Source organism: Hippopotamus amphibius, chromosome 15 (genome assembly GCF_030028045.1).
Source record: "Hippopotamus amphibius kiboko isolate mHipAmp2 chromosome 15, mHipAmp2.hap2, whole genome shotgun sequence".
NCBI lineage: Eukaryota > Metazoa > Chordata > Mammalia > Artiodactyla > Hippopotamidae > Hippopotamus > Hippopotamus amphibius.
This window is the reverse complement of record NC_080200.1, coordinates 37,114,324-37,141,109: the sequence shown is the minus strand read 5'-3', so window position 1 is coordinate 37,141,109 and position 26,786 is coordinate 37,114,324. Positions and strand designations below refer to the sequence as shown.

The window sequence follows — 26,786 nt, the reverse complement described above, 5'->3', positions numbered from 1 at the left end:
AGTGTCCCTCTGATGTGATGAGTATTGCAGAAGTGTCCTCAGCTACTCTGACTGGGCAAAGGTCAGAAGTGTCAATCAAAAATGTCACACTGATAAATAGTAGGGTGAATAGTTTTTCTCTTCTAATTCAGAGCAGAAAATGACTTCCCAGCCAAAGGAATTTAAAATTACCATTTTGCGTAACATGATATTTTAATTGTTTAATGTTCTCTCTGTATTCTTGAAATTCTTTTTACCTTGCACGCCAAAGCAATGTCAAGTTTTATTCAAGGTTTTAAATTGACTATGGGACAATGCACAATAGAGGAATAGATCATGGGATGCAAATAAAAAGCAATTTAATTTTGTTTTATTCTTCTTGCTCTAAAGTACTATGAAGTACTCATGTCATTTTTAAAAAAGTTAATGACAAGGGATGTAATTCTTATTAAATAAAGCAAATGAAAACTAAGCCTAAATTCTAGCTCTTCATTATGGAGAAGTAAGGGGAGAAGGACTAAAAGAGGGAAAAGAGAGGAGGCCAGAATATGTCTTCTTCTAAAGAGTGTGCAAAAACAGGTAAGAACACCCACCAGAGAATTCCATTTTATTGAGATTTGTTTCTGTCCGAGTGAGCTTCATCTTAACCACAATTAAAATTGAGCTCCAATATTATTATTGCAACTCAGAGAAGTATATATATACACATATATGCACATATATAATGACTATAAGAATATATATTAAATATAAAATATTGAATATAAGAATATATGTGTTCATATATTAAATATACATATATACACATAATATAAATACTTTATATATAGTGTGTGTGTGTATGTGTACATATGTGTGTATGATTGTATATTTCCAGTTTTATATCATATCTCAAACTCCCTTTCTTTCTCTTATTATGTGTAGCTGTGTGTCTGAAGTCTTTTTATTTAAAGAGAAAGAGATGGAAGGTGAGACTATTTCAGGAAGAAAGTATAGCTCATCACACTATTTAGGTTATGGGGCTTCAACTATTAAAATGCCGGATGGTTGATTAAAGATTCACATAGTTCTTTGACCTGAACTCTAAGCCTTTAGAGGCTTTGCTGTGAATGCATGATGAGTATAGCTTACCAAGTGAGAAATTATTCTCTGAGCTACAGCAGCAGTGACCAGAATAATTTCATCCCAAGGGTGAGATGAAACCAAGTCAAGGGCCAGAGACTGCCCCTAACCATTTTTGCTCAGCATAAATGATGAAATTTATCAAGCAAACATTGCTCCAGTGGAAAGGATAACTGTAAGGAACATAAGAGGCAGGCTGTGTGGCAAGCCCATCACAGCGTAAAGCTCTTAGATTTCAGTAACTCTGTCAGGCAAAACATTTTGAAGGCTTTCTTACTGAAAATCGTTCTCAAAGACATGTATCCCATCTCCTCTCTTAAAAAGCAGATCATGATGGACATCTGATCAATTAAGATTTAGAAGGACTCAGGGAAGCCCCATTAAACATGACTATTTGCCATAACGAGATTTAAGAACAGAAGGATTGAAACTCTATTGACCTCAGGTTTGGCTGGGTGTCTTTGAAAATAAATTCCTGATTTCTTTTGTATAAAAGTTAAATGATCAAGAATTCTGATTTATTTAGGGGAATCTGTCAGTTGGGTTCTGGTTACTATACAATTTCCTAACCATGTTCTCAAGATAGAAGCATGAGAAGCGTGGTGTGTCATTTCACAAAGAGCCTAAAAAACTCACACAAAGGTACTTAAGCTGTAATAGTAATTAATATTGGCAATCTAGGATAATACTTAAGAAACCAAGATTTATTTTTTAAACTAAGGTTTATATTGCTATTCCATATGTGAGCATAAAAATATCACTGATTATATCCCAAGATATAAAATTGCAAACTTTCCTCAAATAAAAGTGCTTCCCATCTGGTTTCAAGTTTCATCACCAGTAGGTGCATATCTGGCCCATATTAACCTAGTCCCTTGTCAAGTCCTTAATTGTTTTTCATCCTTTGCCCTTGGCTTTTAGTTAAAATCATTAAAAGAAAAAGATTTGGTCCAGTGGCTAGGACTTCGCGCTTTCACTGCAGAGGGCCTGGGTTCAATCCCTGGTTGGGGAACTAAGATCCCACAAGCTGCATGGCAAAAAAGAAAGAAAGAAAGAAAGAAAGCAAACAAAAAAGAAAAGAGAAAAAAATAAAAAAGAAAATAAAAAAGAAAAGAGAAAAAAAAGAAGGTAAAAAATAAAGGAAAAAAAAAGACTACCAGTGGATTTACTGTAATTACAGTTTTGTAAAATCATTATTATCTATAAAAATGCTGTAAATAAATTATCTTTTAGGGTTTAGTTCCAAGACAAATGTTGTTTTCCTTGAGGTGATGGCAAGCCTCTCTCTTAAGTTTACCACTACTCGGCAGCTTACGATGTTCTTAAATATCAGGAAATTCTGGGACAAATCTGATGCCCAAAGAGGTTAAGCTTTATTTATTTTTCCTTCTTTTTTTTGTCTGAATTTTCTATTTTATTTCCTTGAGTATGTTCTTTTTCATTTTTCTTCATATCATTTTGGAAATAAAGCACGGTCAACATAAAGTCAATAAAGAAGAAGAACTAAAAGGATAGAGTAAAAGCAAAATACAATGCACCCTATCTTATCAGTTAAAAATGAAGGTTGAAGAAAGCCAACCTGAGTTCTTCAGTTCCTGCTTGCTAAACTGATAGAGCAGATCATACACGCCTCCCAGGGAGCCAGAGGTGAAATAGTGAGTCCCGAAGTCATCAAATATCCGGCTGTATAAAGCAGAGTTGTATTCTAGAGGCAGATGGTTAAGTGCTTTCAAGAAGACATCAGAAAGCTGCAGGTCTTTAGTTTTCATTGTGAAGTTTAAGACTTTTATCACTTTATGGATCCTGATAAAACTGGAATCCTAAATGCAAGAGGAGAAAGGAGAGAGAAAAAAGAAAGAAAGATGATTAAAGGTAAAGAAAGCTTGAGGGAGCAAGCACTAAATGTTTATCATTAGCTTCATTCTAACCATAGCATTACAACAATGATTCACTCTCCACTGCATGCTCCCTCATACAAATGATAATTTTCATCTTATTTTTCCAGTAGCTTTTCCTCAGATGTTCAAAATGCTAAATGGATAAGGTGACCTCAATTGTATAAACTGTGTGACTGAGGCACGTGCTCACTACCAAAATGAGACCAAGTACCAAAAAGTAAATGTTTCTTTCTTGATGGTCAATCATGGTACACCCCTACTTCATTTATATTTAGAAAGCCTTGCTAATGCAAATAATTGAAAAAAGATTATATAAATTTTCAATTGGAAGTTACACAATGAGATTCAAGTCATAGCTTTGTCACAAACTGGGGAAAAGCATGTCAATTCTCGGAGCCTCAGTTTTCTGGGAAATGTCACCTGCTGCACAGCCTTCATCAGTGACATTTCACACCCCTTTCAACTCCAAATGCTATGACTTACAATTATGTAAGGGGTAAAATTGAACAGAATTATTTGTGTTCTCTCTCCACCATCTGTAAACAGAAATATTTGTTTGGTGGTTCTTTTTCCTTTAATTGTCTCTTGTTATGTCAAGTTAATATAGGATTAGGTGATTGGTACTATGCCCCAATTTCATTCCATTAAATTGTCCTTCTCCACAGTCACTGGGTTTTATGTGTGTATTCACGTACATGGTTCTTTTTAAAAAAAATGTATATACTGAAACTGATTTCTCAGTTTTAGCAAATTGTAATGTTTAAGTAATAAAAAGAGAGAGGGGCATATTTTAACCAAAGATCTTTATTAGTTAAACGGTTAAATTTATTAATTAAATTACTAAAGCTGTAAATTATTAAACAGCTATCTTTCTGTGTGCTATAATTGTGGCACAAAATGACTGTTGACACAAAAGAAAAAAAAATCCCACAAGGATTGAGGAAAAGTCGACCTTCATCTATCTCCCTCTCTTTTTTTCTCTCTCCCTTCCTCCCTCCTTCCCTCGCGTCCTCCTTACTACCTTCTTACCTTCAACACATTTATCTTTCAGCTATCTCAGATGCGGTGGACACAGGTGTGAACAAGGCAGAAAATGTTCAGGTCTTTGTGGAGCTTACATTTTAAGTGTCCATTAATTCTAAATTTAATACTTGAATTTTGTCATGGAGGTGTGGCTTTAGAAAGGTAGAGGGACACTGTGCTTTTAGGAAGAAGTACACTCACTCCCTGAATATCTGAATTGTGCCTGTTTAGATATTGGCATTGAAATGGGCCATTTAAAATTTCCAGGTTGCTTTAAAAAATGAAATTGTGGAAAGTACAAATTATGTAACTCAACTTAGCACAAGCACCGCCATGGTGCCCCACTTGTCAGTGCCTGATGGCTACAACTGGCTATTCTGGACTAAAAAATTACGTGACAGTATGTTATTAACAATTTATGATCTATTTCAACATTCTGTGAGATCTTGCTTTATTTTAACTATCTTTTTGTTGTTTCATTTTTGTAAAGAAATTCAAAAAAGCACTGAATCTTACTGAGATAACTGGTATTTTGACTTTGAGACAGACTATCTGCCCAACAAATATTTAGTCAGATCTGTGAATGACAAAATAAATAACGCATTAAACTTCACTTAAGGGCTTGGATTGATTTTCAAGTTTGTGGGATCTTGTTTTCACTATTTGAAGATTAAGAGAGGCCGCAGTAGCATTTTCTATTTAACCTGAGATATCCTTATTCTGTTCAGATCTAATCAAAGATGTTGGATTGAACCACACCAAGTTGACAATCTTGTAAGTGAAAAATGGTTGAATATCAGTTTCATGTTCGAACCTGAAACTGTGAATAGCCTGAAATGTTTCCACTTTGGAGCAGACTATCAGAGGATCAAATAACAGCTGCTTACCTACAGATAAGGGTTTTACAAGTGTTCTCTAGCATGTTTTGAAACATTTATAAACAAATTCTGTCAAGCAAACCTTAATGTTGAGACTGGTAAGTGCACATGGAACATTCTCCAGGATAGATCACATCTTGGGTCACAAATCAAGTCTTGATAAATTAAAGAAAATTGAAATCATATCAAGCATCTTTTCCAACCACAACACCATGAGATTAGAAATCCATTACAGGAAAAAAAACTGTAAAAAACACAAACACATGGAGGCTAAACAATGCTACTAAATAACCAAGAGATCGCTGAAGAAATCAAAGAGGAAATTTAAAAATATATAGAAACAAATGACAACAAAGACACAACAACCAAAAACCTATAGGATGCAGCAAAAGCAGTTCTAAGAGGGAAGTTTATAGCAATACACTCCTACCTTAAGAAACAAGAAAAATCTCAAATAAACAACCTAACCTTATACCTAAAGCAACTGGAGAAAGAAGAAGAAGAAGAACAACAACAACAACAAAAACCTCCAAAGTTATTAGAAGGAAAGAAATCGTAAGATCAGAGCAGAAATAAATGAAATAGAAATGAAGGAAACAATAGCAAAGATCAATAAAACTAAAGGCCAGTTCTTTGAGAAGATAAATAGAATTAATAAACCTTTAGCCAGACTTATCAGGAAAAAAGGGGAGAAGACTCAAACCAATAAAATTAGAAATGAAAAAGGAGAAGTTACAACTGACATCGCAGAAATACAAAGGATCATAAGAGACTACCACAAGCAACTATACACCAATAAGATGGACAACCTGAAATAAACGGACAAATTCTTAGAAAAGTACAACCTTCCAAGACTGAACCAGGAAGAAATAGAAAAGATGAATAGACCAACCACAGGTAATGAAATTGAAATTGTGATTTAAAATCTTCCAACAAACAGAAGTCTGGGACCAGATGACTTCCCAGGTGAATTCTATCAAACATTTAGAGAAAAGCTAACACCTATCCTTCTCAAACTCTTCCAAAAAATTGCAGAGGGAGAAACACTCCCAACCTCATTCTATAAGGCTGCCATCACCCTGATACCAAAACCAGACAAAGATATCACAAAAAAAAGAAAATTACAGGCCAATATCACTGATGAACATAGATGCAAAAATCCTCAACAGAATACTAGCAAACCAAATCCAACAACACATTAATAGGCTCATACACCATGATCAAATGGGATTTATTCCAGAGATGCAAAGTTTCTTCAATATATGCAAATCAATCAAGGTGAAGCACCATATTAACAAATTGAAGACTAAAACCATATGATCACCTCAAAGATGCAGAAAAAGCTTTTAACAAAATTCAGCACCCATTTATGATAACAGCTCTCCAGAAAGTGGGCACAGAGAGAAACTACCTCAACATAATAAAGGCCATGTATGACAAACCCACAGCAAACATCATTCTCAATGGTGGAAAAACTGAAAACATTTCCTCTAAGATCAGGAACAAGACAAGGGTGTCCACCCTTGCCACTACTATTCAACATGGTTTTGAAGACCTAGCCATGGCAATCAGAGAAGAAAAAGAAAATAAAAGGAATCCAAATTGGAAAGGAAGAAGTAAAACCATCACTGTTTGCAGATGACATGACACTATACATAGATAGTCCTAAAGATGCCACCAGAAAACTACTAGAGCTAATCAATGAATTTGGTAAAGTTGCAGGATATAAAATTAATGTACAGATATCTTTTGCATTCCTATACACTAACAACAAAATATCAGAAAGAGAAATTAAGGAAACTCTCCCATTTACCATTGCAACAAAAAGAGTAAAATACCTAGGAATAAACCTCCCTAAGGAGGCAAAAGACCTGTAGGGAGAAAACTATAAGACACCGATGAAAGAAATCAAAGATGGCACACACAGATGAGGAGATATACCATGTTCTTGGATTGGAAGAATCAATATTGTGAAAATGACTATACTACCCAAAGCAATCTACAGATCCAGTGCAATTCCTATCAAATCATCAGTGGTATTTTTCACAGAATTAGAACAAAAAATTTATAATTTGTATGGAAACACAAAAGACCCTGAATAGCCAAAGATATCTTGGGAAGGAAAAACAGAGCTAGAGGAATCAGGCTCCCTGACTTCAGGCTATACTACAAAGCTACTGTAATCAAGACAGTATGGTACTGGCACAAAAATGGAAATATAGATCAATGGAACAGGATAGAAAGCCCAGAGATAAACCCACACACCTATGGCCACCTAATCTATGACAAAGGAGCCAAAAGTATACAATAGAGAAAAAACAGTCTCTTCAATAAGTGGTGCTGGGAAAACTGGACAGCTACAGGCAAAAGAATGAAATTAGAACACTCCCTAACATCATACACAAAAATAAACTCAAACTGGATTGAAAACCTTAACGTAAGGCCAGACACTGTAAAACTGTTAGAGGAAAACATAGGCAGAACAGTCTTTGAAATAAATCACAGCAAGACCTTTTTTGACCCACCTCCTAGAGTAATGAAAATAAAAAACAAAAATAAACAAATGGAACCTAATTAAACTTAAAAGCTTTTGCACAGCAAAGCAAACAATAAACAAGATGAAAAGACAACACTCAGAATGGGAGAAAATATTTGCAAATGAAGAAACTGACAAAGGATTAATCTTCAAAATATAGAAATAGCTCATGCAGCTCAATATCAAAAAAACAAACAACCCAATCAGAAAATGGACAGAAGACCTAAGCAGACATTTCTCCAAAGAAGATATACAGATGGCCAACAAACAAAAAAGATGCTCAACATCGCTAGTTATTAGAGAAATGCAAATCAAAACTACAATAAGGTATCACCTCATACCAGTTAGAATGGGCATCACCAGAAAAACTTACAAACAATAAATGCTGGAAAGGGTGGGGAGTAAAGGGAACCCTCTTGCACTGTTGTTGGAAATGTAAATTGGTACAGCCACTGTGGAGAACAGTGTGGTTCCTTAAACAAGTAAAGATGGAACTATCATATGACCCAGCAATCCCACTACTGGGCATTTACCCAGAGAAAACCATAATTGAAAAAGATACATGCACCCGTTTCATTTCAGCACTATTTACAATAGCCAGGACATGGAAGCAACCTAAATGTCCATTAACAGAGGAACAGATAAAGAAGGTGTGGTACATAAACACAATGGAATATTACTCAGCCATAAAAAGAGATGAAACTGGGTCACTTGCAGAGATGTGGATGGAGCTAGAGACTATCACACAGAGTGAATAAGTCAGAAAGAGAAAAACAAATATCGTATATTAACACATATATGTGGAATCTATGAGAAATGGTAAAGATGATCTTATTTGCAAAGCGGAAATAGAGACACAGATGTAGAGAATAAATGTATAGATACCAAGGGGGAAAGTGGGGTGGTGGCATGAACTAGGAGATTGGGATTGACATACATACACTACTGTGTATAAAATAGGTAACTAATGAGAACCTACAGTATAGCACAAGGAACTCTACTTGGTGCTCTTTGGTGACCTAAATGGGAAGGAAATCCAAAGAAGAGGGGATATACGTATACATATGGCTGAGTCACTTAGCTGTACAGCAGAAACTGACACAGCAGCACAAAACAACTCTACTCCAGTTAAAGAAAAGAAAGAAAGGCATTCAGAAACCTTGGGGGAAAGCTTGTAGATGGAACAGTTTGTGCAAAGATCCTGGGGTAAGAATGTGGCCAGCCTGTGTTTGAGGAACAGTGAGGAGGCAGTATGAGCTGAATTGAATGAGGGCAGGGGAGAATATTGGGGGATGAAGGCAGAAAAATAATGAGGGGTCTTGTAGGGCAATGGACAGACTTAAGCTTTTATTCTTCAAGGGTTTGAGCCGAGGATGATATGATATATAGCCAGTATCCAGTCAGTATCATTCTGGCTGCTCTGCTGAAAACAGACTGAAAGAGAGTTAAAGAGGAAGAAAGAAGACCCCTTGGAAATCTATTGGCATCATCCAGGCCATAGTGGCTTGAGCCACGGATAGTAGCTGTGGAGGTAATGGAACAAGGTCAGATTTGGATGTATTTTTAAGGCAAAACCAATAGGATTTGCTGATTGATTGGATGTAGGGATGTGAGGAAAAGAAAGGCTCATGGTCTTTACCTAGAGCCACTTGCACAGTTAGAAGTGCATTTCCCAAGATGGATAAGATTGGGAAAGGGACAACTCACAGCAGGGAGAAATAGCAAGAGCCCAGTTTTGGACATGCTGTCTTTGAGTTGCTTATTAAAATCCAAGTTGAAATGTTGAACAAGCAGTTGGCATAGAGTTCAACTGACAGTGCTGGAAACATAAATATTGGCTTCCTCAACATGTAGACAGTATTTGAAGCCATGAGTCTGAATAGCATCTCCAAGGGCCTGAGACAGCTAGAGAGAAGAGGCCAGGGACTAACCCCTGCATTCCTCCACTTGGAGGTCGAGCCTCTGATATAGATGTGATACAACTGGATTTCAGCAAAACATTGATCAGTCTCCCATTCAAAGAAGACTGGTATCAAGCTGCCTTCACCCTTGACACAATTGAACTTGACAGTACAACAAAGAGTTATTATCCAGAAACATGGATGGACCTAGAAATGATCATACTAAGTGAAGTATGTCAGACAGAAGTAAGTCAGAGAAAGCCAAATATCATATGATGTCACGTATATGTGGAATCTAAAAAACAAACAAACAAACAAATATGAATGAACTTATTTACAAAACAGAAACAGATTCACAGACTTCGAACAAAACCTTATGGTTACTTATATGTTTTCAAGGAGATCTTTGGGATGGGATGTGAGGAATAGGTAAATAAAAAATCCTTTGGGGGGCTATAGATATTACTTTATGTGATAAAAGAAAAATATATGTTTAATTATGCTTGTTATCGAGAGAAGTGTAACTACCAGCAGAATTTTAAAGTTTAATAGAACTTCCAAAACAACCAAAAGGACAAAAAGGAGTAAACAGAAACGTGACCAGAGAAAACAAAAGTAAAGAAACAGGAAACCAGCAACAAAGTTAAGTGAGTAAGAAAAATTAAAGATGGAAGAAATATGATCAAGTAATTCAGGGAAGGTACTAAATATAAGTTGGCTGAATTTGTCTAGCAAAGACCCTAGACTGTCAGATTACATTTAAAAAGTGACATTCTATTGCATGTGGTTTGTAAGAAATACACCTAAAATAATGAGACAAAAGTTGAAATAATGAGAACACAACCATAAACACAGCCAAATGCATGCAAAAAAGCCACATTATTATACATATTATCTCTAACTTTTTTAAAGCTCTTTATTGGAATATAATTGCTTTACACTGTTGTGCCAGTTTTTGCTGTACAACAAATGAATCAGCTGTATTTATACATATATCCTCATAACCCCTCCCTCCCACGACTCCTTCCCACACTCCCTATCCCAGCCCTCTAAATCATCACCCAGCATCGAGTTGATGTCTATAACCTTTGAAGTGGTATATAACCACAAAAAATAAGTCTGCTTAAATCTGTGTAAGAAATTCCACTCATTTGACATCAAAAACTCTCCTTCTCCTTGCACAATTGCTGGAATAGGTGTTAATTTTCAGGAAAGAATAAAAAGATCAGGAAGCATTTCTTTACCTTTTTGTAGGACGCTTGAATGGCTTGTTTGAAGGCAGAACTATGCGTGCTGCTTTGGCTTCTCTTTGAGGAATAAAAAATTGGCACATAAAAAGAGCCTTCCTGGTTGCCGAAAACTGAGCCTTGTTGATCTTTATTATCTTCAAGAGAAATTAAATCCTCGTAGAAATCTGTTTCCAAATCATCCTCTGCAGTTTGTACCTGGAGAAAAATCCACGTGAAGTAAGACATAATATAGGAAATATTGGGATTACTCGTGAACACCTAGTGCAGCAATCATTCATCCATTTATGCCTTTAGTAAATAGTTAGTTGAAGACCCATCTTGCTAGAGAACAAGGAATAGCGTTAGTCCCTGTCTTCAGGGAGTCCAAGTTTAGTGAGGAAGAAAGATAATCACAGACGCTTAATACAATGTGGGTAGTGTTGTGTTGCCAGTGGGATTGCCATGGCTATAAAACACAGAGAGGCAATACCAGGGAAGTCTGCACCAAGGAAATGACTCCAAAACTGAGATTTAGTGAGATGATAAGAACAGAGAGCCATTTTTAGTCTGCCTGTGAAGTTGAGGCCGTTTGCAATCTAATGGAAGGTATCTTTCAGAAAATTGAGGCCTAGAAAAGGGGAGGACAGATCCTGTCCTACCCCTGCCCTGGCTCCATCACCACCTCCTTAGCCTTATTCACATGTTGGGCATTAGCATGTCACTGGCCGAGTCTGCAAGACAGAGGACAAATAATCCAATAATCCATTGGTTCTGCCTGATGGGTGGTTATCAGTTTTCACCTGACTGGGTCTGGGAGGAAGAGAAAAAACAGCAATGGGACTTGAATTATGAGTGGAGCATGTATTTTCCAAGTCCAAGGTAAATCCTTGTTATGGTTATGCTGGTAAGAAGAGAGCAATGGACAAATTTTTTAAAGTTGCAAAGTAAATTGATGGAAGAGTACTTCTTTATGTTAAAAATGCTCTGTAGGGACTTCCTAGGTGGTGCAGTGGTAAAGAATCCGCCTGCCAATGCAGGGAACACGGGTTCGAGCCCTGCCCTGGGAAGATTTCACATGCCATGGAGCAACTAAGCCCGTGTGCCACAACTATAAAAAAAAAAAAATGCTCTCTGTACACCTGAAACTAACACAACATTGTAAATCTACTATATTCCAATTAAAAAAAAAAAAAAGCTTGTCTGGTTTGCAATGGAAAAATCTCGTTTTAAAATATTCAATATTAAAATGCACTGTGAGGCAAACCACATGTCACGATTAAATAGTTTGCACAATTAGTCAAGGGAAGAAATAACCCAGCTGCAAGAGAATCTTGCTCAACAGTAAAATACAGTCAAAAGTTCAGTGTTCCTTTGAGATGTTGCAGTGCACGCTAGTTAGCATTTAAAATGTCCACAAATGAAGGTCATCTGTTAACAGCAAAGCAGCACAACCATATTTAAATGTAGTTGCTGACATTTCTTTATCGTTTGTCTAAAAAAACCTGACTACAAATATTTTGTTTTGTAAGCTAACTCACACAAGAAAAGATGGGTCAGCTTAAAGAAAAACATATTTGCACGTAGGGTAGGGGCATTGTGTATTCCAGATAGGAGCTCAGAGAAAATCTGATCACATGTATTGGCTTGGTGGGAAGGCAGGTTTATAGATGAGCAGTGCTGTAAAATTAGATTGAACTGGGAAACTGGGCCAGGCCTTGTATGCCCTGCTAAAGCATTTGAATTGACTTCTCAAGGCAAGATTTTGCATCTAATAAGTTCTTTAAAAATATTAATTGAATGATTGAAAAATTGAGAATACTGCCATCACATTTGTTTTGCAAAGATCATGTCAGCTATAGCTAACTAAAGCAGAGGCACAGAGAGTGGTTTAAAAACTATTGCAGTCAGCCAAATGAGACAGGAGAATTGGCCAGGTGTAGGGGAATGGTGGTTGGATAGAGAGAAAGTGGTGAATTTGAAAGATATTTAGGAGGTAAGTCAACAGAAGTTGCTGACCAAGTAGATGTGTATGTGTATGTGGGAGAGAGAGAGAGAGAAAGAGAGAGAGAGACGGAGAGAATGAACAGGAATGCTGTTCCATGAATGGGAATATGGAAAGCCGAGACAACTTTTGAAAGGAGGAAGATGGGTTCTTTTAGTGATGTGTAAGGAACAGCTGCTGGGCTCTGATTAACTTCATTTTCCTAGCTTTTTCCAGGAAGAGATGTTAAGCAAACTCTGGGGGAGAGATTTTAATCCCCATTTTACTTATTTCTAGCCCATCCTGACTATCTGTAGACTATCTGCTAATGACTTCCTGGGGCTCTATATGTGTTGGTGCTTTCACTTTTGTGTTTGAAGAAAGGAGCTGGTTTGTAGGGAGGGACAGAAGAGGATAAAGAGACTCGGGGGAATGGAGGGGACACCGTGACACCTGGTTTCTTGTGAGATGAGGGTTAGAGACAGAGCTTGAAGCTGTGAATCTCACAAGGGATTTAGTGAGGCTTTGGGGGCACTGCAGACCTATGAAGTCTTGAGGCTTTAGGATACAGCAAGAGACCTTGTCTAGGTAGGTCAGTGTATAGGTAAGAATCAAAAGTCTAGTGGTAACTGTGCTCTGTAGTTTGCTGGTGACAGCAAGTGCTGTAGTGTACAGCCAGTAGCAGGCAGCAGCTCCAAAGAAAAGAGAGGAGGATTCCTGAGACAGAGATGCAACTCTGGAAACTGGTGCTGGGATCTTATGGTGACTCTGTATTTAGTGTTTGGAAGATTCCTGAGGGGCAGAATTCTCCTTATGGTCTTCCATTCTGACTTCCTATCCAATTGCCTTCCTTTCAGGAACCCTCTTTAATCTTTGTGTACCAGCCAGCCCATGGTTTCATCTGTCTCAATAAGCTCCGACACTGTAGAAGAAAGGAAGTCAGATGGCTGCTGAATTTCTCCTCCTCTACTGTTTTCAGTAAGGAATAGCTTAGATTTGCACAGCTGTCTGTTAACGGCATGAACAAAGTAATAAAGCAGTCAGTGGAAAGTAAACCAATAGCTGTGACCTCAGGTCTGGTCTTTTCCACATCTTTGTTTGGAGAAACATCACTATGACCTTCCTCAGCAGTTGGATATCATCTAAAACTCAGTGACATATAGTTAGAGATCAGCTCAGGCAGCTTCTTAAAGTCAGACAAGTTTTAGAACTATGTGGATAATGAAATGAATCTAATTTCTTCTGAATGAGGATTTCTCAGGCTGTGTTTCCTGATGTAACTTGCCATGCTTGGGTGACAGAGTCATATGGGTGGATCCAGCCTTTTGCTGGTAAATGTTTAACAACCAACTCTCTGAGAGGGGGGAAGAACTGATTTACTACAGCATTTGCCTTTTCTCTTGGTGTATATATTCCTACTATAGCTGATTTCAAGCTACCTATGTGATACCCCTGAACTCAAACTTGGGAAGAGATGCACAGTAGCAAATTATTAGTACTTTTTTGGTGGAAAAAATAATGGTTTATAATGTTTAGCAAGGACTGCCAGTAGGCTTTGATAGTTAAGTGTTGTGTCCTACAAATTTTTACACAGTATTTTTGAGATACAATAGATGTAAGTAACCTCAAGAGCATAGATAATAGTCAAATGTGGCAAAATAATTGAGAAGTGATACATTTTGAGTAATTATCATCTGTGCTTTTAATATCATTAATCATAAGGTTATATATTTAATATTTAATTATGGCTATATTTAATAATCAGCTTGCAAAAATCCTGAAAATTTAACAGTGGGTTTTTGCAAGCTGGAAGAGCTGGCTCTAGCACACCATTGGTGAACTTCACAGGTGATACCTTTTAAATGATAGTTTATGAAATGTACTCAGATCTGGCACTCATGGCAGAGTTGTTAATATTTTTCTTGATGTTTCTATCAAGGTCTCATTAGGCACAGGCCACACTGGACTAGGAGCCAGGAGCCAGGAGTTCTAATTCCTCTGTGTCATTTACTTGGTGCATCACTCTGAGAAAGTTTCTAACTTCAGTGATCTTAAACCTTCTATTAGTAAGACGAACATAAAATAAATTTCTCTTTCTGGGAAGGTTGTTATGGCTCTTGAGTAAAACAACATATGCAAGTACTTCAAAAACTCTAGGTATCACATAAGTATAAAGTGCTATCTAAGCCCGTATTTGCTCTGATGTGCTGAGCTTAACATTTGTTACTTGTAAAACTGTGTAGAAGGGATGCTTGCTGAGAATATAGGCAGTAGGGTTTTTTTTGAAAACTATTTTATTTTGAAAGTAAGCTTATGGATTGGTTGTTTAGGAGCTAGAAAGCATCCTGCAGCATATCAATATTATATGTAAATGTTTGGGTTTTTAGCTCCGTCTACAAAGCCTACCCAATACATCTTAAGAATAGAATACATCTTCCATCATTGACAGAATTTTCGATGTTACTTTTTGCTTTGGAAAAATGTCTCTTGCGAGTTCCTATTCAGCATACCAGCAAGAACTTTTCTACCGTCCTTGGTGGTGGTGGACTCTCTGGGGTTAGCATCTTCTGGATGTGTGGGGAGACAGTGAGGATTTTCTTTACCTGGTCAGTCACTTGTTACTCTCGTTACATCTACCTCCAGGCAGAGATGGGGCTCCGCAGGGTAAGTCTCCCCAAAAGTGTTTGGATTTGGCAGTTGGAACCCAAGGACATTTCCCTACACCCATTAATGTATATTAGATGGTTTTTAAATTGAGTTGGTCAAATTGGAAAATGCCTGTATTTATATGAATATAAAAGTTTTTTTTTTTAAAGAAAGGATTAAATGACTTTTTCTGAATGCATACCATCTGTAATGTGGTCTTCTAAGGCCACTTCGTTCGATTTTCTGAAATTCTCTCTAATATGTCAAATTTGTGTATGCATGAATGTAAACATTAAAGTCATGTCTTTCCTGTTTTTCTTATCATAAATTAAAAGAAACAAATTGTTTACTTTAGGGCAGCAAGTATGGAGTACTTATCACGTGTAAGGTACTGGGCTAGATTCTGAGAATATATAGTACGCTGCTCCTTACCACTTAGGAAAACAAACCGAAAACCAAACCATCTAAGAAAATGGGATGGAAGGTAGCAGAACTACCCCCATTATATTTAAATTCGTCTTAATTCTTTTTTTTTTTTTTGTTTTACAAGCCAGGCACTCTTTTATGTCTAAAATCTGTGGTTACCCAAGAGAACTAACTATGGTAGAAGAAAATGCTGAATAAACCAAGTCATTTATCTGAGTGGGGACGTGTTATAGCTATGTGTTCACGGGAGAAAGCATGGACTCTGGAATTTGGAAAAGATGTGCTTAAATCTCCAATCCACGGCTTACTAGCTGTTTACCTTTGAGCAGATTGACTTCCCTTATTTTCCATCTGTAAATTGATGATAATAAGTGACCTCACTGGGTTGTGGAAGGATTAGTAGGTGATTAAACGTGTTCATTACCTTTTTATTCTGTCCCTTCCTTCATGACTATTTTTTCATTGGGAACTTAGCTTATAAGCACCGTTGGCGTTTGGAGCACCTCCATGATAGACTGTCGTACCTCGAAGTTGACATTTTCTAGATTGGCAGGAAAACGGTATGGATTACTTGCTCTGCTGCTTTTGACAGTTTTACATATTCCTCCAGTGAAAGAGTTATCAAGGACTTCTCCTCTGGGCTCTCCTGCCAGAAAATGAAACCTACAAACAAAGTAATTTTTAAGAATTCAATAGATGTAGAGCAATCTTTAAAATTTACTGTATTTATATGAAAGAAATTCTTCTCTTAGACATTTTTGGCTTATGACAAATGGCTTGAAGGAAAGCCCCTTTTTTCTAATTTATGGTGAGGTTTCCAAAAAGGGCTGGAAGCCAAAACTCATCCCCTCTGGCTCTGTTAGGTTCTCCCTAGTCTACTTATTTAATTGTTCCAGGCTTTCATCATGAAATAAAATTTGGGTTTATAATTATTTCATGACTTACAAAACTAGTACAAACTTTGGAAACAGATTATGAAATAAATTATTACATAATTAATGACATTCTGGGTCCACTTCCTTCAGTATGATACAGTAAAAGAATTCTTTAGAGAGCTAATAATGAAATAGTAATAGCAATATTTTATTAGAATTATAATCATTATTGTTTTTGTTAATAACTATAATGATATTTAAAATTTGTTTAACAAATGTTTACATAATATTTACTGTGTCTAGTACTGTTTGATCTGTATTTAATATTAATATTATATTTACTTAATGTTTATGATAACCATGTGATAAAGATATAATTATCATACCCATTTTACAAATGAGGAAATTGAAGCACAGATAGATTAAATAGCTTAGTACAAATCAAGTATTTAAGAAATAGTTTTGTGGTAGATGAAAACTTCTCCAGAATGCTAATTGTTTTTCAAGTTCTTATAGATATTAATATGTATTCTGTGAAAAAAAGTTTTGTGTCAGAATTTGATAATACTGGATTGCATATGATGAGAATAGAAAATATATATACTGGTCTCTGCTCCCCATTTCCTGTCACAGAGCTCTCAAAACCCCTGTAATTTCCTGAATGATAAGAATACTAAGAGCACCTTTTGTGCTAATATTTTTTGACACAGGGCTTCTCAATTCCTTGGAATTTCTTGGGTGATAGCAGTTTCTTTTGTTCCAATGAGGTGACTCTTGGTAGCTTCCTGGATGGGGGCTGGTCACCAGAAAGATCATGCCATGATTCAATGCTTGGAAATTTTTGCCCTACCCTCCTTTCTCCAGAGAGGGGAAAGAGGCTAGAAACAGAGGTAATGATCAATCACACCTATGTAATGAAGCCTCCATAAAAATCCCAAAAGTATGGGGTTCAGAGAGCTTCCAGCTTGGTGAGCACATGGAGGTGCAAGAGAGTGGTACCTAACAAGGGCATGGAAGCTCATTCCCCTTCCCACATCCTTGTTCTACACATCTCTCCCAATAGGCTGTTCATCTGTATCTTTATCATATCCTTTTATAGTGCACTGGTAAATGTAAATAAATTATTTTACTGCATTCTGTGAGCAGCTCTTGCAAATTAATCAAACCCAAAACGGAGTTCGTGGGAATCTTCAACGTGTCAGAAGCACAGGTGGGAATCTGAACTTGCAATTGGCATCTGGCATTGTGGGGGGGATGGGGGCAGTCTTGCAGGACTCAGCTCTTAAGCTATGGGATCTGACACTATCTCCAGGGAGATCAGGTCAAAATTCACTTAAATTGTAGGGCTCCTGGCTGGTGTCATAGAGAACTGCTTGGTGGGGGGAACCCATCCCACATCCAGCATCAGAAGTGTCGTGAGTGTGGCAGTATTGTGAGAATGAATGAGGTACGCAGAAGGAGGATCCATATGTGAATCAGATCTCAATAAAGCTGTTTAAAAAAAAAAAGAGTGATTCCTGTGGGTTCTATAAGATGTATCTCATAGTCAAATTCTCAACCATATTTGAATTTGTATCAATGGGTATTTGAGGAAGGAAGTAAGAGGAGCAGGTCTAGAAAAAACTTTCCAAAGTACTTAAGTTAGCATGACATACACAGGTACTTAAGACTCTTTCATCTTCTGAGTTAAGAGGGGTCAATGAGGAAAAAAGAACGGTTGACTTTACACTGCCTTATATAACGTGCTTATAAGTGCATCACAAAGGGCTTGAGAAAAATGGTTCCCAGGTCATGAGGGATCTGTGAAGGTAGCAGCTGCTAGCAGAGAGCCTGAAGACAGGATTTTTGTGGAGGTGGCTGTCAGGGCACACCTGAGGAAACTTTTAGGAGTAAAGCCAACTAGGCAGCAATTTTCAGCTCTATTCTTTCTCTTCCTCTTTTGGTATTGAAGTGGACTTTAAATATTTTGGTGTTTCAAATACATCATGGCTTTTAATATTTAATATTTCTAAAGTGTTTCATTTAATTTGGCTGTAATGTTTTATTTTGTAACTTTTTGAATTTAATTAACACTTTTGTATATATACATACATAAATATGCATGTGTGTTCATGTATTTATACGTGTGTGTGTGTGTGCACGTGTGTGTGTTTGCATTTGTACCTTGGCTGAGCCTGAGAAAAAACAAACAGCAAACTGTTAGTGCCTGATTCTTGCTTCAGATTTCAGACCTGTGACTGATGTTGACAAAATGTCAATGTTGATATGTCTTATTAAATTCTTCCTTGGAGAGATGCCACATAAAAAGAGAGACAAGCCACCCAGGAAGCTTCTTTTTTTTGCAGTAGGAATGTGTTGGAGGGCGGCAGAGATTCTAAGGCCAGCAGATTAGAGAGATTCCAGTAAGCAGCTCTCAAAACTCTCAATCCCTGGGGAGGCGAGGAGAGGACTGGCTGTCCCCGCGCCAGCAGGTTTTGCTCATTTCTGAGAATCCTTGGGATCACAGCTCTGGTTGGCAGAGGCCCATACGGTCCTTCTGCCAAAGTACACATAACATGTGGTCCTCCCCATCTGTAACTGGAGAGTCTAGACCAACTGGACAAGAGGTGAGTTTGTAATGTCACCCCTAATCAATCAGAACATTAGAAAATGTGATTATCAGTGGGAGTTTTTGGCTGAGTTTTTCTTCCAAAGAAAGGAAAAAAAGAAACCATTTCTGTGCCTTGATAAGAAGATGCTGTTGAAACAGTCTCATTGAAATCAACTCTAATTAGGAGTTCTCAGGACAGAACCTCAAATCAGCTTGTAGTCATCCAACACACAGATGAGGAAACTATAGCCCAGAGATGTTCAATTACTTGGTCACGAGCGAATGAGTTAATGCAGAAGTAGGTCTAGAACATGGCTCCCCTTATTTCCAGACTAATGGCTGTTCCATTGTACTGCTGTCCTTGAGTTTAGTTCAATAGCTTCTAGTTTTTATTCTAATCAATGAGGTTGTGTTTGCAATTGCTGCTATTTGTCTTTGGTGCCTCAAGGTATCATTTTATGCAGGTCTGGCAGTACAAGTAAAGACTTAAAAGAAGCCCACTACAAAGCAACAAAAGTTTATAGAAAACTATTTACTTTCTGGCCAAAAATTGATGGAAGAATTCTTTACCATGAGAACAGGAGAGTACCAAGGGATTACTGGTTTTCCTTATGCTTCCAACTAAGGTTTAGCTCTTGTTTTCAATTTCTTTTCTGTTTCCTCAAGTTTTCTGAGACATTGTCTCAGTCTAATGAATTTAGTATCCCTCGCCAAACCTCCAATATCCTCATGACCTAAAAATAGGGACATTAGAATTTCTGAGCACTATTCAAAGATTGGGAGGAGGGTTGCATGGTCTACCAAGGTTTCTTCCACGATGTTCCCATCTCTGAGGCGGAATATTATCCCAAATCAGAATGAAATGGCAGAAATAACCCCGGTTTTGGAGTCTGGATTTGAATCCTGTTCCTCCTTAAACTTGGACAGGTTATTTAATCTTGCTGAGGGCTCATTTTCCTGGTTTGCAAGTTGGGCAAGTAGAACCAGATAGTAATGCAGGTCTGACCTTCTGCCTTTAAATGGTATTGACCTATCCATGCATCACATAATCCATGTAAAAGGAAGTTGTGGACCCCCTAGCCACGTTCACAACATCTCCCCTGCTTTTTCACACCGTTGTTTATCACCTTCTTTTTTCTTTGTTTGCCTGCCTCCTTTCCTTCTGGCTTTGTTTCCACCGTTGGCTCAAGGCTTGCCTCTCGTGCTTGAAGACTGGTTTTGCTTCTTCAGTGTTTTCACTTTCGATACACTCACAAGCATATACTGTTTGATACCCCTTTCCCCAGTGTCAGTATGAGTTTTTGGCTGAGGTTTTCTTCCAGGGAAGGGAAAAGAAGGAAACCATTTCTGTACATTGATAAGATAATGTTGAAGCACGCTCATTGAAATCAACTCTAAGTAGGACATTTTAAGGTGGAACCTCACATCAGTTTGTAGTTATCCAACATAGATGTGGAGGCTGCTCATTTCTGAGTGGGTCCTCACCCTTTCAAGACCTGGTCCCAGGAATCCACCCTGGTACCTCCCAGCTTAGCTGGCCTCCCACCAGTTTGCCCTGATCCCCTCCAGAGCTGTCAGAAGGCTATAAAAGAATTAAAACAAACTATGTTTATCAAGTACTCATAGCATTGTCTGCTACAAACCAAATATGAAAATGCTACATTCTTTTATTCCCTAGGAATGAGGATTATGGCCACGTGCGGCTTGAGCGTGGTAGCCGAGTGTCAGGGACAGGGCTGGTGGGAGGAGTAAGAGGTTAATGAAGAATGTGGATGATGGTGGGTCTCATTGCTTCATTGCTGCTTCCGACTCATCAGTTCTGAGGTGGTTCTACTTCCCAAATGACAAAAAGATGCTACATACCCAGTGCCCATCAGCTGCACACTAGGGATGGGATTATAGTTCCGTGAGCACACTGATTTCTTTCTCCCACAATTCCTTTCATCTGAATTGTCTCCACAATCATTTTCTCCATTGCATTCCAACTTGCTGGCAATGCAGCGACCTAGACAAGAAACAGCAACATTGACAACAAATGGTCATTTAAGAAAATATTTGTTGATTTGAAGCATGAGTACTTTAAATTTCAAGGGAAGGTTGAGGGGAAGTTTTCATTATCTTTGATAATTTAGGAAATATGGAAATGGAATGAAAAACTGATATTTGCCCTTATTTTTTCGGATTACAAGAGTCAGGGTAGGATTATTTAGTCAACTCTTGAGCTCATGGTCTTAAATAAGAGCGATAATTCTGGAAGCTCATTCCCATTGCAGTGAACTCGCTCAGAAATCATTGTTCTTTTGGAGAAAATTAACAACAGGCTCAGAATTTTCTTTTGATTCAGGATAACAGACTCAAGGTCACTGTTATTATTCAAAAAATCTATAATTTCACACACACACATCTATAGGTACACACAACAACTTGGCTGAATGTCTAACATTTTATGTTGAGTGAAATAAGCCTGAAACAGAAGAGTCATGCATGTGAGTTCTTTATCTGATGTTCAAGATCAAGGAGAGGGATTAACTGGAAAGAGGAAAGAAGGAACTTTCTGTGTTCACAAAAATTTTCTGTACCTTGATTGGGGGTTGTTTGCATGGGTGTACATGCACATTAAAATCAAATTGCACACTTACTACCTGTGTATTTTACTATATATAATTATTTTACCATATATAATTACTACGTATTTTATTGTAGATATTCACTGTTTATGATTACTGTTAATAATTGTTTCACTGCATATAATTTACTATAGCTAATTCTTGTTTGGACAAATTAAATGCCTAGGTACTACAGTATTAGGTAGCAGTTTGAATACATTTAGAAAATAGTACCAATTCCAAGTTCTCAGACAATTCCCCTCCTTTTTAAACTTGATGAATTTCACAAGGATTCTAGGAATCAGTGTGTGCCTGTATATTACCGAAGTTGAAATGCTTTATGTAAAATGAGAGATAGCCCTTGCCCTGATCCCTCAGCCTCTTGCTTACAATCAGGGATGCTGGCATCTGTACCACTGTGTACTACTCAGGATTATCTGGTTATATATTTTAAATTGTGATCAACTTCTCACTACAGCTATGCATGACTAATGTTTGGGGAAATTAGGTATTCTATTGAATTAAATTTTTTTTACTAATAGAGAGTTTCCCAGAAAGCGCTTAGTTTCAACTTTTTTGATGAATAATCTTCAGTAAGAAGGTAGAATGTAATAAGAGTAATTAAGTCCTCCTTTGATTATTCAGCATCTTGTACCGAGAGCGTTATGACAGCTACGAGCATCATCATACAAGACTGAAAATACAGAGGGAATTGAATTCCTGCCAATCCCAAGATATAAGCTGAAAGATGCTCTGTTTTTAAAACAGCACATCTCTAGTTTTTGCTTTTCTTAGGGCAGAGCAGAATGGGTAATTTAGCTCACAATAGAGATGCTTTCCCTAAAGAAAAAAAGGACAAATATTACAGTTTTTAAAAATTTTGAACCTAGCATTCACAAAAGCTAACTTTCGATGTGGTTACACTCAGAAATATCCCATTTTATCAGGTGGAGGTAGGGATACACACGTAAGGTAAGTTCTCATTAACCCAGATTGGTGAGTGGGGTACCAGATATGTTAGGAATTCTATTCATGTTGTACTTTCAAGGATATTAGAGAGGCTCTAGTAGCAAGGGTAGGGATGAAAGTAGGAGGACATCTTTTGAGTGATGTTTAGGAGTGAGTGGCAGGAGTGATATAGGTCTGATGGGACGCAGTTGAGAATGGTTCCAGGTCACGGAAATGCAATGCAATAGGAAGCACAAGGGAGAGAGATTGTAAGCCATAAATATAGCCTGTATACCAAAGAAGGAATGGGAAAGATGAAGGGAAGTTTGGATAGCACGGGATTTATAGAAGTCAGCATGCTTACGTAGCTTATACCTGGAGCTATGTAATCATTTTGAAATTGTACATGTTTTTCCAATTTACTTGAACTGTTTTGTGTTATTACAGTGGCAAATTATTTGTATAACCAGTTGCAAATTCTCATCTTTATGCTCAAAGTTAGGACTTTGAGAGAGGAGTTGGTGTAGTGTATAAGGATTAGCCTCATGAATACTTCTCAAAGATTCATGTATACATTAAAGTAATATATTCAGTCCTGGGGGAATCTGAACAGCAATTATGAGAGAAGAAAGGAATGATAGACATGTTTTTTTGTTAATTGAGCCAAACATTATCTTGAGTCAGACAAATAAGGGTCCATCCAACCTTTTATTCCTTTTGAGAGTGGCATTAGTGGATGTTTCTAGGAGAGTACAGGGATATATCACCTTCAGTGGACTATTTAACAACCTACAGACCACGGCATCACCCAATCAGCATGGATGCCAACCATATTTGTGCCAGGGATTAGCTAGTTAGTGGTTGAATGCTAGGAAGATCTAGGGATCCTGGGGAAGGGATCTGGACAGTGGGGCAGAGGTCTCTAAGAGAGCTCAGGGCAGCAGCTGCACACCAGCCGTTACAGATGCGTTTCAACAATTCAGTTTATATCACTAGCTATGGACACATTACTGATGAACGAGACATCAGCTGTGCCTGTACCAGTAGCTTTACTGAAATTGCTCATTATGAATTGGTAGCCCATGGATGTGTCTAAAGCCTTCTCGAACTTGTGGTTATTTTTGGCCTAGACAAAGCTCTTTTGTAATAAATTTCGTAGATTTATCACCCACTGAATAAAAGAGTCCTTTCTGGTAATCTATTCTAAAAACTACCCTTCAAGCGTCAAGTAGTTGTGCTTCAATTCTAAATTTTTTATCTTAATATTCTGGATATAGTGCTTAGGTCTGTATCCGCCTCAGCCATTGCTATCAAGGTTTTTCTCATACTCCCTCTTTTGTCAATATGTCACATTACCTTATTTATGTAGGCATACTGTCGATCTCCCTACCCATGTCCCACCCTCACATCTCAGGTTTGGGGGATGAGGCACAGAGGGAAAACCCTGGCACCAACGTTCCGGTCTGACGTTCAGAAAAGATTGGCAAAGCTGAAGGCAGGAAGCAAGGAGTAAGAGGAGAGAAACATGAGACCCAAATCTGGGGTCAATTTTCTATAGGAATTTGAAGTCTACTATTTAGTTCTAAATACTTCTCAGTGTATTCCAGAGTACATAAAAATGATGTGAATTTTATTCATCTGAACTCTAATTTTATTTTAGCTTTAAATTTGACTATATAAGAAATCAGTGAACTATGGCCCATGAATGAAAACTGACCTGCCACTTGCTCTTGTAAATAAAATTCTACTGGAACACAGCCAGCTCATTTGTTTATATACTGTCTACAGCAGCTTTGATGTTAAGATGCCAGAGTCGAATAGTTGCTACATAGACCGTATGGCCTGCAAAGCCTAAAATATTTACCATCTGGACCTTCCCTGAAAAAGTGTGCAGAAATCTCATCTAGATGGTTCAAAATACTGAGCTTTTGAGAGTTATTAATTAGCAAGAGAATACATAGATTAAGTAGTATATTCAAAATTTGATTACAATCTAATGATACTTAAGTATCAAAATTTATAAATCTGAATGAGAATTGGACTTGAAGGGAATGTTGCCATCATTTAAATCATTTTCTGTCTCCTCTTTTGCAGTTACCTTTGGAGTCATTCAACGGACCACACGAGAAAATTTGTCACATCATCTCTAGTCATCCCTTTGACAATATCTTGGCATTAATATACTTATTTTAATAAATTCTATTACAATTTTTAAATCTGTCACTCCTTTTCAATTGCTTATTCGGATTCTAGATTTGTGCTTATTAATAGCCGATTTTTAAAAGTATCTGTCTCCTCCTCCGTCTCCTCCTCCTGCCTGTTCTCTTCCTCCTGCTGTATAACAGCGTAGGAACCTGGGAACCGTACTTGATGAGGAAATGAATCAGGTAAGTGGTCAAGATGATTATAGCTTGAAAGCTATAATTTTACACATGAATAGCATGTAATTGGTAGCATAACACCCCTTTCTCCCCAGGCTTAAAATATGGTGGGACTTCTTTATCATGACTTTCACTGGGAGTCAACTGGAATAAATTTATTTAGTCATTTTTTAGTGAAGACTGAACATTTTCCATAAGTACATTACCACTGTCACAGCGGAATTTATTCTTGCAGTCAACCTCTTCAATTTTGCAAAGCTTAGTTGGGATGCATGGTTGAAAGGTTGTGAGGGGCTCAGTACACGGTTGTCCTCCAAACTGACTGGGGCGCAAGATGGACCTGACCTTAAACTGAAAGAAAAGGAGAGAAAGGCGAATAACTCTGAGGCTGGATCACAGCCAAAAAGTATCTAAAGAAACTGGGCTTCTTAATCACAGTAGTGATTTTTCCTATAGTGGCATTTCCTAAATTAAAGAATGACTTTTTCCAGTTCTGTGTGTCCTTAGAGAAGTCAATACTTTTCAGCTCTCATTTTTCCAGCCCGTAAAAATGAGGAACTGGGACAAAAGGTTTCTTGAGATTTCTAACTCTGAAATGATATGATTCTAAACTGAATAGAAATCAAATGCACAAATATTTACTGAGCATGTCCTGAGTGCAATAAATCTTCCAGGTAATAACAGTGGCCCTTTTATTCTTCAAAGATAGTGTGAAGTGATAAATGTGAAGGATTCGGGGGCTCTTTTGCCGAGGAAGTCACCATGGAGACCAGGACTGACACATTCTCCACACTTTAAAAGATTTTAAATGGGCAGTGGTAAAACAAAGAGTCAGGGGAGGATAGAAATAGGACAGAATTAACAAGTACTTGACTTTGAACTCAGAAAAATCCAGATTCAAAATGTAGCTTCTATTCATTGGTAGTGTATTCTTGGGCAAATTACTTAACCTCTAATGAGCTGTAACTTCCTCATCTGTAAAATGGGTAGAAATACAGTGTGACCTGAAGTTTGAATAAGGTGATATATGTAAAGGGCCTAGAACGGTTTCTCTCATAGAGTAGGTGCTCCAGCAATGAGTTCCTTTTCTCCCCCCTCAGATCTTTATTGGAGTACAATTGTTTTACAATGTTGTGCAGTTTCCACTGTGCAGCAAAGTGAGTCGGCTGTATTTACATATATATCCCCATATCCCCTCCCTCTTGAGCCTCCGTCCCCTCCTCCCTATCCCACCCCTTTAGGTCATTACCAGGCATCCAACTGATCTCCTTATGTTATGCAGCTGATTCCCACTAGCTAGCTATTTTACATTTGGTAGTGTATCTCTATCAATGCGACTCTCTCACTTCATCCTGGCTTCCCTTTCCTGCCCATGTCCTCAAGACCATTCTCTGTGTCTGCATCTTTATTCTTGCATGGGCCAGTGCCCTTACAGGAATGAGCTAGAGCTGGGTAAATACTGCAGCTGGGAACAGTAAACAAATTGAGGGACTTTCCCATGGGGAGTGGGAAATTAGAAGACAGGCAAGAAGTCATTTTAATTAATGCCCTCATTTCTGTCTGATTTTAAACCTTGAACTGAAATCCCCATTTGTCAGCACCTGTTTTTGCTTTGTGAGCTCTCAGAGCACACAGGCAGTGGAGCTTGTTGTGAGCTCTCAGAGCTGGGTGAGTCCAATACCAGTCCTGGGGGGCAGAACTTTTGTTTGGTGTTCCCATGACAATAAACCATGCAAAATGAAATCCCCTCCTCCTCCCCCCTCCCCC

The 26,786-nt window shown here is 37.7% G+C and overlaps 1 protein-coding gene across 3 annotated transcripts in view; it reads right to left on the bottom strand.

The window, feature by feature from the left end:
- Positions 1–26,786, bottom strand: part of C6 (complement C6) — a 72,679-nt gene that overhangs the window by 29,074 nt on the left and 16,819 nt on the right. For all 3 annotated transcript variants that reach the window (XM_057710491.1, XM_057710492.1, XM_057710490.1), the window contains 5 exons: positions 25,226–25,370; positions 20,948–21,089; positions 16,144–16,282; positions 10,582–10,782; positions 2,681–2,921 (listed from right to left, as the gene is read on the bottom strand). In XM_057710491.1, the coding sequence (XP_057566474.1) occupies positions 2,681–2,921; positions 10,582–10,782; positions 16,144–16,282; positions 20,948–21,089; positions 25,226–25,370 (868 nt within the window). The remainder of the gene's footprint in view (positions 1–2,680; positions 2,922–10,581; positions 10,783–16,143; positions 16,283–20,947; positions 21,090–25,225; positions 25,371–26,786) is intronic.